At 32.2% G+C, this 22,578-nt stretch overlaps 1 protein-coding gene across 1 annotated transcript; it reads left to right on the forward strand.

Annotated features, from left to right (window-relative positions):
• Positions 1-2,886: 2,886 nt before the first annotated feature.
• Positions 2,887-10,704, forward strand: LOC124935885 (abscisic-aldehyde oxidase-like). The gene is made up of 10 exons (XM_047476317.1): positions 2,887-3,034; positions 3,238-4,839; positions 6,376-6,626; positions 7,050-7,259; positions 7,350-7,568; positions 8,381-9,352; positions 9,773-9,868; positions 10,003-10,101; positions 10,168-10,357; positions 10,423-10,704. Exons 1-10 carry the CDS (start codon positions 2,887-2,889, stop codon positions 10,638-10,640), a joined length of 4,005 nt encoding a protein of 1,334 aa, XP_047332273.1. The 3' UTR covers positions 10,641-10,704.
• Positions 10,705-22,578: the final 11,874 nt, after the last annotated feature.

A 22,578-nucleotide genomic window follows, 5' to 3' on the forward strand; every position in this document is an offset into this window, starting at 1 on the left:
GTCATAGGGTCTAGGTCCTATTTTGCCAATCTAGGCTCGGACGGGATCGGTCTAGATTGGGAGGGTCTAAATTAGGGCTCGAGAGCATGGGTACATGGATCTAGAAGGCTCGGTCTTGAGTTCGGGAGGCTTGGTCCCGAACTTGGACTACTCGGTCGAGGGACCGGAGGACTCGGTCCTAGGGCTTAGAAGGCTCGATCTTGAACTTAGGCTATTCGGTCCTAGGTCTAAGAGGCTCGGTCATAGGTCTAGTTTTCTCGGTCGTGGATTTGGGAGGCTTAGTCCCAAGTTAGACCTCTCGGCCCGAGGTTAGAAACCTCGGTCGAACTCCTCAGTCTTTTCTCAAGAACATAGGTCCTAGGGCTTGGTCTTAACTCAAGTTCATGGGTCCTTAGTCTTAGTCTTAGGTCAATTTTCTTGGTCCTTGGCCTCAGTTAGGACCGAGAGTTCTCGGTCCTATTTCTCGATCCCGGTTTTACATGACTCGGTTGTTGAGGACCGAGTGTTCTTGAATTGGTCAAAAATTACAGGTCTTGTATAATTTGATACATATATTGAAATCATGATCTATAAGTTGCAATCAACTCATATGATTGTAGACATTAAAAGGTCTAACCCTAATCACGATCAATCGATCTCTAAAAAGATTAATTTCTCAAAAATCGTTTTTAGGTCAAAATTTGGGATATTTTGAATTAGGCCATTTCAAGGCCTAATTCTTGTTTCATTAGCTTTGAAATGATGAACATAGTCGAACACAACCAAAACAAGAACATCATTCAAGCTCTATAACAACTTTTGAAAACGAAATTCAAATTCAAAATTTTCAAAATTTCAGTTTGATCAAACATGATTGAAATTGTGTTTTAATGATCTGGAAATCATCCTAACATGTTTACAAACATGTTTAGGAACTATTTGAATAAAAAATTCAAACTTAAAGCTCAAGAACATGAATTTTAAAAAATCAAGAATTTCAATCCAATTTTTTTTTTTAGGTTGATTTGATCAAAACTCTTTCAACAAAAAGTTCATATAACATCTAAGGAATGATTCTAAACAAAGAAATTACACAATTGAACCGTAGAACAGATCAAACTGATCAAACTTGTTAATAACCCAATTTCAATCACAAATCTAAATACAGAGGTTCTGGATGCTTACAAACAGTTTGAGAACACTTCAATGATGTATTAAAAGCTTTCCCAAAGCCTGGATCAAAGCTTTGATCACCGAAGATGATTTTCACAAAAATTAGTTTGGCCGGAATTTTTGATTCCGTATATAATATGTGATGATTGTTTGATGTTTTGGTAGAGAAGGGCCTAAAGACTATTTATACTAATCTAGGTCGGTTGAGGATGATGAATTCAATTTCAATTTGATCAAAGTTCTTATCCCTAACTTTGTCTTATCTTGAGTAGCCTAGTTCTATGGTAAGATAAGATTTCTAGGTTTAGGGTAATGATGGCGATGATAAGGCGATCACATGGGTGAAATTTCGGAAGATAAGGACGACAGAAGGAGATAGCCCTCTTAGAAGAATCACCGACGATTGATCGTGTTTTCGGCGACCCCCCTACATCGGCGAAGAAGACGTCTAAAATGACGTCGTTTTGATTTAAAGAACGCATTGTTAGGCGTTCTGTTGGAGATCCGTCTGCGTCTGGGCGATTGGGCTAACAGGATTAGTTGCCAATTAGTCGATCCTGTGTGAACCGGGTGCGCATTCGCTTAGCTATAGCCGACAGGCTTGGCTGATTTCTGGGCGCTGAATAAGAATCCAGCGCTGATCCGTTGACTGAAATCTCTGCCGTAATAATTAAATATAATTTCGGCTACACATAATTATCGATTTATTTTTTTATAAAAAATTATTTAAAATCGAATTTTAATACAATTTTTTACATTTTTCTTCACAAAAAATTCCACGAAAATTATTTCTAAAAACACAATAAAAATTATGTTTATTATTTTTATTTTTGGATATTTTGAGGTATTTATTTAATTGCTTTAAACTATAAATTATACATCATTTATGTTTAAAATCATAATTAAATAATTTTAACCCCTTCTTAGGTTTAATTTGAGTAAAATAAATACAATATTCTAACCTTAAATTATTTTTGAATTTTTATTTAATTTTTCTATTTAAGGTTAGTTATCATAATAATTAACTCTAATTTAATCTTGTAATTTATTTTTAAGTTATTTGAATTTTAAAATTTTTAAAATTATTATAATTTAATAATATTTTATAAATTAGGGTAGATGAAATTTAAATATTTATATATATATATATATATATATATATATATATATATATATATATATATATATATAATTGATTTCTTGATTAAGGAGGGATTCAATGAAAAGATGTGAGAAAAATCTTAATTTGAGATAAAAACTCACATGTTCAATTTTTACATGATCCTTATTTGCAGATATATTGTCTATTATTTATTCTTTAAATAGAAGTTACCCTCTATTACTATAACATATATTAATTAAGTATAAGTTAATTAATTATCATGGTACATTTAAAAATAGTTTTTAATCAAGATGCTTGCTATTTGATATTAGTTTAAAATAAGTCATTATCCAATCCTAAATCATTTTTTTTCAACAACAAAGAAAATTAAGTTTTATTTTTTCTAAATTTGTAACTAATTTCTAAATATTTTAAATTTCAATTCAACTAAGAAATGCTCACAAATAGAGTCTAGAATTAGCTTCAAACTTAAGTCTTTAACTTATACATCATTTATTGCGTTTGTCAAAGTTTAATTCATTCACGCAATTTTATACTTCGTAACATTTTATAAACCATCTTTATAAGAAACTCAGAGCATTCAACAAAATACATATATTACAGAATTTGTGATGGCACAAGAAAACATGAGAGAAATTCTGATTTTCGCAATTAATGGAGAAAGATTTGAGGTATCTAATTTCGAGCCGTCTATTACTTTGCTCGAGTTCTTGCGTTATCACACTCGTTTTAAGAGCGTCAAACTAGGTTGTGGCGAAGGTAACACATATTATGTTTACTCGACTTTGGTTTGTAATTAATTTTTTTTTTTTTTGTTAAAATAGTTAAATTAGAAAATAAGTTATTTGAAATTATTTAAATTAAATAATTAAAATATTATTTATATTTAATATTTAAAATTGTTATTTAATCTTCTTCATCTTCATCATCTTCTTCATTGGGTTGTTTCCATAAATATACAGGTGGTTGTGGAGCTTGTGTAGTTGTTCTCTCAAGATACGACATTTTCAACGATCAAGTTAAGAGTTTCACAGTAAGTTCATGCCTTACACTTCTTTGCAGCGTCGATAAGTGTTCCATCATCACAAGCGAAGGTTTAGGGAATACCAAAGATGGATTTCACCCCATTCACGAGCGATTCGCCGGATTTCACGCTTCTCAATGTGGGTTTTGCACTCCGGGTATGTGCATGTCGCTTTTCTCCTCCCTTCTCAATGCAGACAACAGTCCTCATGAGGATGATGCTCCTCCTCCTTCGGGATTTTCTAACCTCACTGCTTCAGAAGCGGAAATGTCTATCTCTAGTAATCTCTGTCGTTGTACTGGCTATAGACCTATAGCTGATGCCTGTAAATCATTTGCTTCTGATGTTGATATCGAAGATTTAGGTCTTAATTCCTTTTGGAAAAAGGGAGATAGTAGTAACCCGAAAGCTGATAAACTACCATTTTATGACAGAGATAATCAGATTAACGTTTTCCCTCAGTTCTTGAAGAATGAATTGGGGGTTTTAAAGAGACAATCTTGGTACACACCAACTAGTTTGTCGGAACTTCAGGTTACATTGATATCCATCTTGGCTGAAAAAGATGAAAGAGTGAAATTAGTTGTGGGGAATACGGGAATGGGTTATTACAAGGAAATTGTCCCATTTCATAACTATATTGATCTGAGGTATATACCCGAGCTTTCTGTAATCAGAATGGATCAAAATGGGATTGAAATTGGAGCTGCTGTAACAATTTATGAAGCTATTTCAGCTCTTAAGAGGGAAAACGAAGCAATGGGAGAGGGCGAATCGGTGTTTGTAAAGATTGCGAACCACATGGAGAAGGTTGCTACTAGGTTTGTCCGAAACTCGGCTAGTATTGGTGGGAATTTGGTAATGGCACAAAGAAAACATTTTCCTTCGGATATCGCCACCATACTTCTCGGAGCCGGATCAACAGTGAACATACAGATGGATTCGAAATTCGTGACAGTTTCTTTGGAAGAATTCCTGGCATGGCCACCATTGGACTCTGGGAGTGTGCTTTTGAGTGTTCAAATCCCGCATACTAAAATTGGAAACGAAGTCTTTTTCGAAACCTATCGGGTATCGCCACGGCCATTGGGAAATGCATTGGCATATATCAATGCCGCATTCTTAGCTGAAGTTTCTCGTTCTGAAACCACTAATGGAGTAACTGTAAATAATATTCGATTGGCTTTCGGGGCTTATGGAGTTGAACACGCTATAAGGGTTAGAAACATTGAGGAATTTTTAGTTGGGAAGAAGTCCTTACAACTAGAAGATCTATTGGAAGCTGTTATAATGCTGAGAGGTAGTATTATTCCTGAAGTTGGGACTACACATGCTGCTTACAGGCGCAGCCTTGCTGTTAGTTATCTTTTTGACTTCCTTTATCCATTAATTGGTGCTGGTGATGATTTCGAGAAGACAATCAACACTAATGAAGATCAAGGATTTCTTTTATCTGGAAGCCAGGTGGTGGAAACAAGTAATGAATATTATCCTGTAGGGGAGCCTATAGCAAAAACTGGAGCTACCATCCAAGCATCTGGTTAGTTTCTCGATCTGTTCATCTATATCAATTCAATATCAGTCTTACCTTCCTATAACTTTTATATACTAAGTGAAGCTATCTTTCATATCATTTTAGGGATAAAATCTCAATAACAACACAAGATTACTGAATTCATTAAAAGCCTTGTCACAGTTGCTCAATTTGTGAACTCTATTGAAACCCCATAGCATTTTGTTACATTCTTTATTACTTCAATAATGGGATTTCCCTTGGTTTCTTACATGGTCTGGGGATTTTGGGTTAAAACTATTTTCTTTCGTTGCTTTCACCATTGACTTTTGTAGTCTTTCATTGATAGATGGCTTTATTGTGCCAATTAGTTTTTGATTTTTATAGCACATATTCTCGGGCTCAATGTTGTTTCTTGCTTTAGTTATTATGGGGGCAAAATGAAGTCATTGAAGATAAAATAAATTATGAGGTAAATACAACCTTAAGAGCTAGAGATGAAAGTTCAAGAGCACGAGAGAGACCTAAGTACTAGAGACCAAACAATTGCTACTAACAAAAGATTAAAAAACAATTTTGTATGTTGTGTTGCGAATCCAAATCAAGAACATATGTCATTGACTTGGGTTTAAGAGGAAGTTAGAATATTATATATGATATATTCCTAAAATTACGATATTATAATACTTTTTCTTTCAAATGTTAAAGTTTATATTAACATAATTATGGCAAAGTCGTCTTCAATACAAACAATGGTCAATGTAGTATAGCTTAGTTGTTAGAGCGTTTGCTTCTTTAGCGAAATGTCAAACCTCTACTTGGCATGTTTAACCCTTTTTAAAAAAAAACAATACAAACAATTTCTATACCAAGGTTTGAACGTGATTTGAACAACCACGTTGAATTGATATGAGTTTAGAATACTATTATCACATAATATAATATAATTACGAACATGGTTGAAGATAACTAAACACAATTGAATTTGATTTAGGATACCATCACCTTGTGATATCCTAGAATTGATGATCAAAAGTGACTTCCTTGCAATACAAACCATGTTTTAAAAAAACAAAGAAAGGGGAAAGAACACCAAAAAACATAAGTTAAATCTCACCTCAAACAAAGTCTTCATTTTAAGATCACCCTTAACAAAATAAATGCATAGAGCATTGACCTACACAGCTAAAACCTCAATACAACATAGTCCATTAAATTTTATGCAGAGTTCCAGTTTCAATTTTAATTTACATTCTGTAGAAGTTCATTCTTAACACTAAATGATATAATTTCTGGTTATTGTTTTATTTTATTTTATTCTCATTCTTCTCTTCTCTAGCTACTTGGTAACATGGTTAAGCTAATAGATGATTTGTTATGTAAAACAACATTCTTATCACCATCATTGACATAATTTCTCTTTTGTTTTGTTATATTCTCTATTTTTTTCTCCTTGGTAACTAAACATCATATGGCCTAAGTTTCACCAATTTCCCTAGTAATGAAGTTTACAATCACTACAAAGGTTTGATATTGTCGATGTTTTTTTGGATAATTTTATAGGTGAAGCTGTCTATGTTGATGACATACCTTCCCCACCAAGCTGCCTTCATGCTGCATTTATTTATAGCACAAAGCCTTTAGCACGAGTGAAGGGTGTCAAAACTATTTCTGAGTTTCTACCTGTGGATGTTATTACCTTCCAAGATATACCAAATGGTGGGGTTAATGTAGGAGTGAAGACTGATTTTGGTTTGGAGCCTTTATTTGCAGATGAACTCACTAGGGCTGCTGGGCAACCTCTTGCACTTGTGGTATTTCCATGATTCCCTTTTTTCATGATATATTTATTTTTTCTTATTGAAGTCTATTTAAGAAGAAAATAATCATGGATGAAGAACAATGAGGAACGGATTAGCAGATTCTCTGCTCTTATTGAATATTATTGCTTTTAGTAATTTTGAAATTGTATATAAATACCAAGATCATGTAAAAGAGAATAGGAAGTTGTAAGATAATAGGAATTCCAAATCTTTCAATTTCGGTTTTGGCAGCTCACTGAGTTACTGCCTCAGCAGTCAAAGCTGACTTGGCAGTCTAGTGTGGCGTTCATGTAATATTTATAACTATTTATGCCCCATCCGTATTGAGTACAAAATGAAATGGGAAATCCATTATAGTTCTTCAACAGATCATATTATTGGTCCATTTACTTAATATATGAACTTTATATATAGGTGTCAGACACACAGAAGCATGCTAATATGGCAGCCAGCAGTGCGATGGTTGATTATGACTTTGAGAATCTTGAACCTCCAATTCTAACAGTTGAAGATGCAGTTGAGAGGTCTAGTTTTTTTGAAGTTCCGCCAAATTTATATCCAAAGCAGATCGGTGACTTCTCGAAAGGAATGGATGAAGCTGATCATAAAATTCTCCATGCTGAGGTACATCCAAATCATTTTCAGATATTTTTAATCTTTCAACTTTTCACTTCATTCTCTGTTTTGCTTGCTTGTTCAACTCTCATCATCCAGATTAGACTCCCATCTCAATACTATTTCTACATGGAAACACAATGTGCACTTGCTATCCCAGATGAAGACAACTGTATGGTCGTCTACAGTTCTGTTCAGTCTCCAGCGTATTTACATTCTGTCATTGCAATTTGCTTGGGTGTTCCTGAGCATAATGTCCGCGTGATTACAAGAAGACTTGGAGGCGGCTTTGGTGGAAAGTCTGTTAGATCTATGCCTGTGAGTATTTTGACTTGTTAATTTATATCTAAAATATTAAAGCTTTTTCAAGTATCTATCTGGTTCTTTGAATAATTTACAATGCTCATTTGTATTATCAACTCAATTAGTTTATTCGAAATTAGTAACTGGAGATGTGATTGTGTTTTACTTGATGTGCTGGAAAATAAGGCGTCTTTAACCATCATGAGTAGGCCAAATCCCGGGCACCCAAGTCATTACAAAAAGAATAATAAGTAGGTGTCTGTTACAAAGTAAAATTATGGTTTGCAGATTTAGGCGTTAGATGAGAAAAGAGAAGAAGATATTCAATAAAGAAGGAGATGATAGATTTCATTAGATGGGAAAGGGAATACCAAATGGCTAGAACAGAGCGATAGAGAAATTAAATCAATGTTTTAAGCGTACCCTTTATTTCTCCTACCTATAACTATTTATAATATCAATGTCCAAGTACCCTATTTTAAACCCTAACACGTATCAATGTCTTTCCTTTCCATGGTATAGGGTTTGGAATTCTAAAACTCTATCCAAGATGCCTTTTTTCGGGTGGAGTATTTTTACTTAGTGATATATTACTCACTGAGAAGAAATGAATTAATAATAAAAATGGGTGACCACTGTCATGTTTGAAGAGCAATTTCCTTAGTCTCCTAATTCCATCAACCAACCATAGACAGTGATGCTTTGATTTTTTATTTTTTTTTGTGTTTGTTTCTGTGTTTTTATTTTTTCCATTCCTTTGCTTTGCTTTGATTTGATTCTTTTTTATGAAATTAAACTTATTTCTAAAACATTTACTTATTTTTTAGGTATCTACAGCATGTGCACTTGCTGCATTCAAATTACGGCGCCCTGTCAGAATATATGTCAACCGAAAAACCGACATGATAATGATAGGAGGGAGACATCCTATGAAAATTACATACAGTTTCGGATTCAAATCTGATGGGAAGATCACTGCCCTTCATCTTGACATATTAATTGATGCAGGGATCACTATAGATTTAAGCCCCCTTATCACACACTTCATTATGGGTCCACTTAGAGAGTATAATTGGGGTGCTTTATCATTTGATATGAAGCTTTGCAAGACAAATCTTTCGTCCAAATCGTCAATGCGTGCCCCGGGGGATCTCCAAGGATCTTTTATTGCTGAAACCGTGATAGAACACGTGGCATCTTCTCTTTCCCTTGAAGTTGATAACGTGAGGAAGAAAAACATGCACACTTTCGATAGTCTTCGTAATTTCTATGGGGTTTCTGCAGGCGAGATTCATGAATACACTTTGCCCTTCATATACGATAAATTGGCGGTTACTTCACATCTAGACGAAAGGATCAAAATGATAAAGGAGTTCAATGGGAATAATACTTGGAGGAAACGGGCTATCTCTCTAGTGCCTATAATCTATGAGGTTACTGTGAGCCCAATCCCCGGGAAAGTTAGTATCCTACAGGACGGTTCTATCGTTGTAGAAGTTGGAGGGATTGAAATCGGTCAAGGGCTTTGGACAAAAGTAAAGCAAATGACTGCATTTTCCCTTAGTTCAAACCTATGCAATGCAGATGATGATGAAAACCTTTTGGATAAAGTACGAGTCATACAAACGGATACTCTGAGTCTTGTACAAGGCGGTTTTACATATGGGAGTACTACATCGGAGTCAAGCTGTGCTGCTGTGAAACTTTGTTGTGACATTTTGGTGGAAAGACTGATGCCGATTAAGAACAGGTTATGTGAACAAACGGGTTCTGTGAAATGGGAGGCATTGATTACTGCGGTATGCTCTTTCCAACACAGTTTTCATGTTGATGATTTTGTTGCTTAGATAATGTGCATTTCAATTGTCTATTGATTTTCTTGTCTCGTGTATATCGAGGGTGTAGGGGAAGACCACTAGCAAGTAAAAGATTATATCATTTATCCCCATCCCCTTCTTCTTGTTATCCTCAATAGTATATCTGTTATCATTTTTAGAGGCATATAGGTAGTTAGGATTTCAATTGTCTAACACACCTGGTAGTTCAAATAGCAAGAATCTTGGACTAAGGGGCTTATCGCCCGAAGCCAATTTCGATTCTAATTGAAATCAACTGGATCAGTGGGTGGATTATCGGAAATAAAAGATTTCAATTGTCAATCGATTACTGTTAGAAGTATATAACAGTTTTGTTGTTTACTACATTGATGGTATAAATAGGGACATCTTGAATCAGTGAACTTTGCAGCAAATGCTTACTATGTACCTGTTGCTGGAACTGGTGACTACCTTAATTATGGCGCTGCTGTGAGTGAGGTATGAACTTGATTGAGATCCTTATACAGTAATTTGGTTTTCTGGTTGAGTTTTGTTGTCTCTGTTTCGCGTTTGTAATGACATTGACCTTATTTGAAAAAAAAATGAAAACGGTGTTGCTCTTGGCATTGCAGGTGGAAATAAACCTATTGACAGGAGAAACAAAAATTCTTCAATCTGATATCATTTATGACTGCGGACAAAGCTTGAATCCAGCCGTCGATTTGGGACAAGTAACCACATACCAAAACCTTAACTAATTCCTATTTTTGCTGAGATCATAAAATTTTCCTTTTTAGATCGAAGGCGCATTTGTACAAGGAATTGGTTTCTACATGCGCGAAGAATATTTAACGAATTCAGAAGGTTTAGTTATTTCGGACAGCACCTGGACCTATAAGATTCCATCAATCGACACCATTCCAAAACGGTTCAATGTTGAGATCCTTAACAGCAATCATCATAAAAACCGTGTTCTCTCTTCTAAAGGTAATTTTTTTTTTCCAATTCATTTAAATCTAATAAAAAATGGTTACACTTATTGTACTTTGCAGCTTCTGGAGAGCCACCTCTGCTTCTAGCAGCATCAGTTCATTTCGCAACAAAAGCTGCCATTAAAGAAGCCAGAAAACAGTTATCTTCTTGGAGTCAAAGAAGAACAGATTCCTCGTATTTTCACTTGCCTGTTCCTGCCTTGATGCCTGTTGTTAAGGAACTATGTGGACTCGACAATGTCGAATCCTACTTAGAAAATCAGATTTCCCGAGGCTGACATTTCATACAAATAAAAGTTAAATATCTATATGCAGCTATATAATAAGGAGAAGCTTATTATTGTGTCAAAACAGTAGTTTTATTATATATCTATTGTGTCAAAACAATATATATATATATATATATATATATATATATATATATATATATATATATATATATATATATATATATATATATATATATATATATATAAATATACCCTTTTACCAAATAAAAAGATCATGGATACTTGTTTTCTCTGTATATTTTGTAAGTTCTAATGATTTATTTTCAATTACCTAATTTAAAATTTGGTAGCTGACACAAATTTATCTAAATTTCATAACTTTCTTGAACAGTATGGTTTTTAGGCAGAAACATACATTCTATTATGAAAGTGTAAGAGTAGAAAAGCAAAAAAACACAAAGGATTTTGATTTACTTTAATAGAGGAAAATAATATAAGAATAAAATCCATTTTAAAATTTTACAGTCTTTTTTGTTAAGATTGAGAACGAGCTATTTGATCGGTTAAACATTATAACTATATAATATAAATAAACTCTATTTTCAAATTTTAAATGGGTTCAAAATTGTTTTTTTCGATCAAAATATATCGGGTTCTTTCTCGGTGTCAAATTCAGTTGCAAGGATATTTTGAATTCTATCATCGAGAAAATGGAAAATTTGGTTGACACTTTAGAAGAACAAACTTCTCTTTAAAGCGGTAGGTTGGTCCTCATTAAGAACTCCCTCTCCAGTCGACACAATCCCAACATTCACTATGTCACTCTTCCGTATCCCTACATCGGTGACCAACAGACACTAGTGGAAAATGGGTCATTACCGAGAGTATAATCTCTCGGTAATGACCATATATCTCTCGGTATAGACATAATACCGAGAGTTTGAGTAACTCTCGACATTCGTCGGTATTGCCACTCTCGGTAAATCTAATTGGGTGTTTACCGAGAGATTTCGTAAATATCTCGGTTTAGATACCAAAGAGAAAACCCGATAGTTATTTGAAACACTCTTGGATTTTCATTTGTAAGAAAAACCGAGAGTTATATGGAAAACTCTCGGATTTTCCTTTGTAAGAAAAATCGAGAGTTTTTCATATAACTCTCGTTTTTTTACAAGGGAAAATCCGAGAGTTTTTAAAATAACTCTCGGGTTTTCTTGAAAGGGAAAAATCGAGAGTTTTCCAAATAACTCTTGGTATTGCCCCTATAAATGTCTCAAATAGGCAGATCGTTTTGTGCGCAACCAAAACTTGTTCAGCCAAACCAATACATATCCAATAACATTCATAAACAAAAATATTCATTATAATTCTAAAATTCTAAACCGCCTGTTGAAATAAATTATTTATGAAATTAGTGACATTCTTTATATTAAGTTATTTGAAATAATGTACATATCAACTCTTCCTCCACTTGTGAAAACAACATACTTCCAATATGATGTAGGAATTTTAGTTTATTATTGTTAACAAAATTGATACCACTGTTTCTCTGCATTTGAAATAAAAAATGAAGTTAGAACAAGTGATATCAAATTTTATTTCAATTATGAAACCGTACCTTAATTTATCTGTAAAGTAATGGTTCCGACACACGAACTCCCGATCAACTGGATCGTAGTCTCGTGGGGGATTGGCAAGTACCGTCACCTCGTCTCCTTGATGAATCCGGATATAATCCATATTCAAATCAGAGCGCCACCTATCCCATATATGTCTGGTGTGTGCCAATCCGGTCGCTCGATATTGATCAATAGAACCATTTGTACTCTCGAACGGATCCTGAAAAATAAAACATTCAAATGCTATAAAAAATTGAATGATTAATGTATAAGTATTTTATCACCGTCGTAGCTAGCCAAAATGAATCGAATTGGTCAACACTTAATGTCTTCCACTTCAGCAGACGGTGTGAGGTGACTGAGGGGTCTCCCGCATCACCGACCCCCAAATGTCTAGACCTCCCATCTACCTCTCTGAAAGTCAGAGCAATCTTCGTCCCCGGTGGCCTCCTAAATAGAGCGATATTCTTGTTCTTCACCCGTCTCTTCTGGGCGAAAGATTCTTCAAAAATAGCAAATTCAATATTAGGTGTAAATCAATACAAACAATAAATAAGTGTAAACATGTTACCTACCGATATGGGTCAGGAGTGGAATAGTGCTCATGATGATCCTCCTAATCCTCTACCTCTTCCTTCACCTCAGCAAACGTACTCTCAGTAAACTCTTCAGCCCCATCCTCCTCATGTGTATCACCTGTTGGGTTAGCAATAGCTAACGGGTCCACGACATACAGTGTGTCTCTAGAAGACTCTCCTCGGATCTTAAGGTGATCTGCCTATGCAAGTAGGTTCTGAAATGTCATGTCTAGTTTCTTCAGTATTTTCCGCATACCCCCCAAACAGTTTGCTTGCGACCATTAACCATCCTTCATGGATATATCATTAATAAATTGGAGAATAATTAAAGTAATAAAAATATTAAAGTAAAAACATAAATCTAGCTAATTAATATTCGTAAAATGGGTCGTGATGACATATTCGTAAACCGTTGATTTATTTTTGTCACAATCTTTCAACCAGGTCGTGATGACATATTAGGGGCGTAAAATACTTGTTATGTTTGACTCACCAATATATATGGGTCATGACTTTGAATTTTCAAAATACGGTTTACATTTATACTTATAAAGCCATATTTATCCGATTTTCAAAGTCATAATTCCCCAGAATGTGTATCAAACCACTTACACTTGAATAAGACAACTCATTTGTGAGAAAAGTATTGTACTTGTTTATATCCGTTAAAACTCCGTAGTATGATATAGTACCTGACCCATTGTACTCTTCAATTACCACTCCGTTATTTTGAGTGATCAAACCTTCGTCGTGTTTTTCTGTACATAATTTGTATCCGTTTATTTTACACCAAACATACATACATGAGTACATAGTTGGACCTTAACATAAGATCTTAATGTCTCTTGATATGTCGTTATCTTTTGCTAATTGAGCGACCTATATATACATTCCCAAAATTCATTCGTTAATTGTAAAATCAAAATAAAGTTATAAGATATGATTTTGAATTTACTCACTCTATGCTTAAAATATGTGGCATACGTTTCTCCATGGTCATTGTTATTGCAATACTACATATACTCGCTGTAAATAGATCGAATATTAAATAACATACTCTTTAATGCTAATTAATAAGACGTACTATAACAAAAAAATCTTGTTCGGGTTGTTCGGGCCATCAAACAGTTTATAGAATCTCTGCCCATCTTCGATTGGTTCATGGTTGTTCGGGCCATCATAAACGTTGGAGAGTATATCGTTTATAAAATCTAGCATATAACGTTCTTCATTAACCTCTTCATTGACTGTATTATTCATCTCCGTTCTAGGATCGTTAAATTCCGGTACAGCATCCTCTGATTGACCATCATCATCGTCATCATCATCATCATCATCCAAGTCATCGACATCATCATCATTAACCACGTTAATAGTAAGTCTCTTTTCTCCATGAAAATACCATAATTCATAATGAAGAATTATTCCATAAATGATGAGGTGAGTCTTCACATCGACTATGTCCATAGACGTCGTGTTCAAGCATTTCACGCAAGGACATTTAACTATTTGTCGTCTTGTACTACTCACTGCAAACTCGAGAAATTTGTCAACCCCTTTCTCGTAATCTGAATGATCTCGATGTAAGGTCATCCAAGTTTTATTGGGTACATGGAAAACAACCCGCATTATTATTTACTTAACATTATCTGAATTATGTTTACATTTCTCTAATATAATTCTAACCTAAATCAAACATAATTCAAACCTAATCTAACATAAATCAAAAATAATTCAAACCTAGTCTAACATAAATCAAACCAAATATCTAACATATTAATTACATCCTTATAACCTAAACCTAACATTAATCAAACCAATTCCAACATTAATCAAACCAAATCTAACATAAATCAAACCAAATATCTAACATATTAATTACATCCTTAAAACCTAAATCAAAACCATTCAAACCTAATCTAACATTAATCAAACCAAATCTAATATATATCAAACCAAATCTAACATAAATCAAACCTAATCAAACATAAATCAAACCAAATATCTAACATATTAATTACATAAATATAACTTAAATCAAACCTAATATAACCTAAATCAAACTCAATATATAACATATTAACCATAAATCTAGCCTAATATAACCTAAATCAAACTCAATAACCATAAATCTAACCTTGAAATGCAGGCGAAGGCGCGACGACGGTAGGAGCTTCAATCGGATGGCGGCGGTGGCAGGAGGCAGCTTCAGTCTTCAATCAACAATGGCGTCGTCTTCAATCGGATGGCGGCGGAGTCATCTTCAATCGTTGGCGGGTGGGCGACGCGGGCAGAAAGAATCGGGGAGAGAGAGGAGTGAAAGCGGGGCAAAAAGAATCGGGAAGAAAGAAGTTTTTTTTATTTAAACGGGTCATTATCAAGAGTTTTCATATAACTCTCGGTTTTGATCAATTACTTAATTCCGAGAGTTTTCATATAACTCTCGGTTTTGATCAATTACTTAATTCCGAGAGATGTAGACATATCTCTTAGTTTTGATCATTTTCTAAATTCCGAGAGATATTTCTAAATCTCTCGGTTTTGACAAATGACACAATTAGTTTAAATAGAGAAAACCGAGAGATTTGTGTATATCTCTCGGTTTTGAAGATTATTACCGAATGACATGCTTAAATCTCTCGGTATTACCACTTTATAAATTGTTAAATTAATTGGTGTTCACTTTTTAATAACCTTGAACAACATCAATTTAACACATTTGATATCCTTAAACCATTACACAATATCAACACATCCTTATAATCAAACTTTACACACATCCTTATTATCATCAAACACAAACATACATATATACTTCTTTATAATCAAACACAATCATATGTATTTATAACATTAAACACAATCCTTATTCTTAAAAATTAACACACACTTAATTAGCTTAGTTAGGAGTTTAGATTAGAAAGTGAAACACCAACTAATTAACAAATTATGAAATAGTAATACCGAAAGATTTATAAACATCTTTCGGTATAAAAGTATAATACCGAAAGTTAATAGTATATCTCTCGGTATTATCACTTCATAAATTATTAAATTAATTGGTGCTTCACTTTCTAATAATCTTGAACAACATTAATTTAACACATTTGATATCCTTAAAACATTACACAATCCCAACACGTCCTTATAATCAAATTTTACACATATTCTTATTATCATCAAACACAAAAACATACATATACACTTCTTTATATAATCAAACACAATCATATACATTTATAACATTAAACACAATCCTTATTCTTAAAAAATAACACACACTTGATGTGCTTAGGAGTTTAGACAAACTAAAAAGTGAAAAATCAAATAAAATAGGGGGTGAATACCAAAAACTAATCAATTAACTTTCTGTACCTACATTCAAAACCATGAGATTTTCAAATATCTCTCGGTACTCACCTTAAACAAATTATTTTTGGGGAAGAGTCAAAATCGAAGGTTTATTAAAAAAAAATCGCAATTACCCTTCCCAACACTTAGAATTATTTTATGTTTTTTTGAAGAGTTAAAACTGAAGATTTATTGAAAAACCTTCGCAATTACTCATTCCCAACACTTAAAATTATTTTTAGTTTTTTTGGGAAGAGTCAAAACCGAAAGTTTATTGAAAACCTTCGCAATTACCCCTTCCCAACACTTAGAATTATTTTTAGTTTTTTTTGGGAAGAGTCAAAACCGAAGGTTTATTGAAAAACCTTCGCAATTACCCCTTCCCAACACTTAGAATTATTTTCAGTTTTTTTGGATAAAGTCAAAATCGAATGTTTATTGAAAAACCTTAGCAATTATCTTTTCCCAACACTTAGAATTATTTTCAGTTTTTTTTGAAGAGTCAAAACCGAAGGTTTATTGAAAAACCTTCGCAATTACCTCTTCCCAACACTTAGAATTATTTTCATTTTTTTGGGAAGAGTCAAAACCGAAGGTTTTTTTTTATATTTTTTCGCAATTACCCCTTCCAAACACTTAGAATTATTTTCAGTTTTTTTTTGGAAGAGTCAAAACCGAAGGTTTATTGAAAAACCTTCGTAATTACTCATTCCCAACACTTAGAATTATTTTCAGTTTTTCAAATTACTCTCGGTCTATAAATATCTCAAATAGGTCGATCGTTTTGTGCGCAACTAAAACATGTTCAGCCAAACCAATACATATACAATAACATTCATAAACCAAAATATCATTATAATTCCAAAATTCTAAACCAAATACAATCATCCAAACAACCTGTTATCAGTCAAAACAAAACATACACAATCATCCATAAACATGTTATCAGTCGAACCAAAACGTTTACAATTGTTCAAAAACAATAATGTACTAACTAGTTAGGGGAGGAGGGGGTTGATGCTACCACATTAAAAATTCAATCTGTTGTTCATATTTCTCCATTCTTTGCGTCATTTGCACCATCTCCGCTTGCATTTCACTAATCATTTGCGCTCTTTCCATATCCCTCATTTGAATTTGCTCCATTGTTAACGCCATGTGTCTCGCATCCGCTTTTAACTGTTCATTCTCATCCAACAACCGATCAGTGGATCGTTGAGAATTTTTACCACTCTGACGATTCTCCACATGATCCTCCAACTCAGTAAACGTACTCTCAGTAAACTCTTCAACCTCATCCTTCTCATGTGTAACACCTACTGGGTCAGTAGTAGCTATCGGGTCCACGACATATACTGTCTCTGGAAGACTCTCCTCGGATCGTAAGGTGATCTACTTATGCAAGCAGGTTCTGGAATGACTTGTGTAGTCTCTTTGGTGTTCTTCGTATACTCCTCCAATCATCTATCCTAAATGCATATCATTAAATAATTGGGCTTCTATTTATTTCCCTATTCTTCGTACATATATGAATCTAACCAAAATCAAAATGAAATCCTAATTAATACAACGACCTAACACATATTTGAATTTAACCAAAATTCAAACAAAAATCAAACATAAATCTAACATAAATGAATCTAACCAAAATTCAAACCTAAACATATATGAATCTAACCAAAATTCAAACAAAATAAACCCTACATCTAACATATACTAACCAAAATAAAAAAAATCAATCCTAAATCTAACATATACTAATCAAAATTATAAAAAAACACACTAAATCTAGTGGCGAGAGAGAGAGAGGTAGTTGGAAGAACCAGAAAAAGAAAAGGGGATCTGATTTTAATTAGTAAGGTTTCAACCGAGAGTTTTTGAAGAACTAATTAAAATCAGAAATACCCATATTTTTTTGACCCATAAAATCTTCGCAATTACCCATATTTTTTTGGGAAGAGTCAAAATTGAAGATTTTTTGAAAAACTTTCACAATTACCCCCTTCCCAACACAGAATTATTTTATGTTTTTTTTTAGGAAGAGTCAAAACCGAAGGTTTTATAGAAAACCTTCACAATTACCCAATTCCCAACACTTTGAATTATTTTCTATTTTTTTGGGAATGGTCAAAATCGAAGGTTTTATGGAAAACCTTCACAATTACCCAATTCCCAACACTTTGAATTATTTTCTATTTTTTTGGGAAGGGTAAAAATCTAAGGTTTTTTGAAAAACCTTCGCAATTACCCTCTTCCCCACACTTAGAATTATTTTCTGTTTTTTTAGGAAGAGTCAAAATCGAAGGTTTTATAAAAACCTTCGCAATTACCCCTAACCCAATACTTAGAATTTTTTTCCGTTTTTGGGGGTTAGCCAAATTCGAAAGTTTTATGAAAAACTGGGGTTAGTCAAATTCGAAAGTTTTATGAAAAACTTTCGGTGAAAATTCATATCACCGAAGGTTTTACACACCTCTCAGAATCTATTTTGAATAAAGAAAGATTTCTTTCTCTCGGGACCAATACCAAGAGTTTTATAAAACTCTCGGTAAATTCTATTAGTAAATGTCCCTTTTTAACTAGTGAGAATGAACACAATCATTAGGATTTTTTTCCTTTGGGGCAACTCTAACTCATCTAAAATCACTCATTTGGTGAGATAGAACACAACGAAGCTTGACGTTGTTGACGGAGGACTCGGAATCAAGGACTTCTCCCTTTTCAACATGTCGCTCCTCTGTAAATGGTGGTGGAGATTTCTCAATGAAAACACAAGTATATAGAAGAAAGCAATCATCGCAAAGTACATACTTCGAGATAAAGAATGGATGTCTCTTTCCAAGAGAAAATTTATGGGTAAAAGCCTATGGGGCCGTATCTATAAAATGAGAGATTCTCCAATCCCTTCTCATTTTTACGGTTGGTAATGGTAAGAAAAATGATTTTTGGAATGATTCGTGGCACCCCAACAAAAAATTGTTAGACTCTTATCGGGATCTTTTTGAGATTTCTAGTAAAAAGGAGGCTAAAGTGGTAGACTGTTTTCGTCTCACATCTAACTAAATTGTTTGGAGAATTCCTTTAAATATACGACTTTCTACCGAAGAGGAGGGGAGACGATATCTCCTCATAAATGCTATTACCAACGTTTCGATTGACATAAAGACTAACGACAAGTTTTCTCTGTCCGACTCTTCCAATTTTAAAACTAGCTACATTTATAATGCGTCTCTCTAAAAAACTTTATTCCGGTTTCCTTGGAAAGAGATGTGGAAATAAAAAATTCTATCAAAACTCTTTGTTTTGGTTGGAAAACTATCAATGGAGAAGTCTTGACATTTAACAAACTGAAAAATGAAAGATTTTATCTCGCTAGCAGATGCAACATTTGTTTCAAGAGTGAAAAATCCATTGATCACATTCTTCTTCATTGTGACCTTGCCAAGAGCATGTGAGCTCTTTTGCAGAACCTCCTTCAATTTCAATGGATACACCATCAAAAGTTGTTGACTTCTAGGTCAAATTGATTGAATTGTGTTTTAGCAACAAAATCGTGGACGACTGAAAACCAATTTCTCTCATTATGTGATAGACAATATGGAAAGAAAGAAATGTATGAGTTTTCGAAGGGAAAAGTTATGGATACGAATGTTTCAAAGGATTTATATTACACGCGTCCGAAAAAGAGGGACTTGTACAAGATGAGAATTTTTGATCTTATTGGCATTTAAAATTCTTATGTTGTTTTCTAATTTATTGTTTTGTTTTTTTTTTATTCCCTTTTATAACGCTTGAATTCATCTTGCGTTCTTTTTAATAAAAGTTAACATTTTTCAAAAAAAAATTAACAATTACAATTAAACCTCTTTAAAGTAATATCATTCGAACCGAGAAAAAATATTACTTTACTGAATTTATTATTTATCGATATAATAATATTTTATTACTTTATCGATAAAGTAATATTTATTATTTATCGAAGTTTTACATGTAATATATTTGATTTAAAATCACTTTTGTTATGATTAATTATATATAAAAACTAAATTTATGCATATAAAAATTTGCACCAAATACATCGGTAATGAACATTAATGAAGGGACTGATCCTAAACCGGACCATAGCAATGTCATCCCGTGTGCCACCAAAGGAAGCATTTCAAACAATTACTTATTACAATACAAAAATATACAGTGAGTTATTTATACTTTATAAAAAGTTAAGAATGAGTTTAATTTTAACTTTGTGGAAAGAAGAAACAAGTTATTGTATATTCATATTTTTAAAAGAATTGAATTTTGTAACTCATATAATATATATATATATATATATATATATATATATAATTTTGACATTATTATTTTATATATTATTTGAACCTTAATGACTTTTTTATTTTTTATTATCTTATGCTTTTAGCGAGAATATTACTTTACAATATTTGTTCAAGTTGGAACCGACGAAATTTACTACTTAAGCGAGGTTATTACTTTATTTGATATTATTTTAAAGATGTTTAACCGTATATATCGGTTTGACAGTTCGACCGCCACTAAACTGAGTTACCTAACATGTCAATCATTCGATTTTATTTACACCCTTGAGCAGAACTAAATGAACATACATTTCGAAACTAACTAAAATGGAATTCCATCCTACAAGCCTATTTACAACAACAATTTATTTATATTTAATTATGTTAGAAATTAGCCCGACCCCAAATCGAGTAAGTAGAAATTGAAACTGTATTTTAATTTCTTTTAAAGATGTTGGGTAGAATTCTGATTTGAACTCCGTATAATTTTAACACGGTGCCTCTAATTATTGAAAAATTGAATTCAAAAGTGTTACTTTATAAATAATAACAATTTATTTTAAACTTTTCTTTTTGTTAAGCTTCACTTTTATCATATTCCTGATTTTTTTTATTCATTTCTAGTTTTGATTTTATCTTATTTCACATGTTCATATTTCTTTTAATTTTGATTTTTTTTAATATAATAATAAAATAATATTTAATTACTAGATGCTAAGATGTGTTAGCTTTCACGTAACTAAGTTGATATATTTTAATATTTCATAGTTAGGTAAAACTGCTTAATTAAAGTAGCTAGTATTTTACACGCATAAATGTATTAAAAATTTATAGCTTTTAAATTTAAATAAACTAATAATTTGTGAGTTCCGGTTTAATCTAATTTAGAATTATTTTTCTTTAAAAATAAATTGTATTATTTAAACTCATTATATATATATATGCGAATAATTTTACCTAAAAACTAAATATTTAGAGTTTAATTTTCATCAATAACGTCTTCAAGATCTTTATTTATTTATTTCAATTCTCTTTAAATTAAACCAAAGTATTATTATTATATAAGTGTTTAATTATCACTGTTTCTATAAATCATATATTGTGATAATTTTTACATCATGTTAATGAATTGTATATGAATTAAATATATATATTTAATTAATTAAGTTATATTTCACAATATTATCTTATCTAGATTTATATCTAGTTGGGACTCTTTATAAAATAAAAATATATATCTACATTTACATTTAAAGAATTATCAACATTTTATAATCTGAAATCCATGTACAGACCAAAAACAATTTTAAAATAAACCCAATCTAATTTATTAATACAATTTAACATCTACATAATATACGTCTTCAACACAAAAATCAATATAATATTCCAACTATTTGAAATTTAAATTTAAATTTAATTATATATATTTAATATTTTTAATTAAAATTTATTTTATTAAAAATTTATCACAATAATCTTTATTTTAATTTAAATTTTTTTTAATAAAAATTTAATATTTTTTTATCTTTTAACTATTTTCAATTTAGTATGAGACAATAATATTTTATATTATAATTAGGGGTTCAACCATTTAATCGGTTCTAGTTAAGTTCGGTTTTATCTCTTATTTTACAAATCGGTTAACCAACGGGTATTAATATCGATTTTACCAGTTCTGGTTTTACAATTCTACTGGTTTCGATCGGTTAATTGTATTTAACTGAGAATTAATAATTTAACTTTTTAAATTAAGTATTAAATTTATTAAATAATATTTTTTCAAAATTCTTGTTTGTTTGTGTCGTCATATTATAACAATATAATATATTTTAAGAATCTTTTTTTTAAATTAATACCTATATAAATTAAAAAAAAAAATTATACTAAAAAAAAATGGGACAACGGATTAAGTATGTAGTCCGCAAACACACTTAATCATGCGCAAAACTTGCCGCCCGACGGGCTCGAACCCAGGAACTTAGAGTTGGTATCCACCTCTTTTTGCCGCTAGACTAGAAGAGGAGATAAAAATAACTAATATATATATATAGATTATTAAATATATTTAAAATATATTTAATATTTATAAAATAATTAATATAAATATATGATTAAATTA

This window comes from Impatiens glandulifera, chromosome 4, assembly GCF_907164915.1.
Source record: "Impatiens glandulifera chromosome 4, dImpGla2.1, whole genome shotgun sequence".
NCBI lineage: Eukaryota > Viridiplantae > Streptophyta > Magnoliopsida > Ericales > Balsaminaceae > Impatiens > Impatiens glandulifera.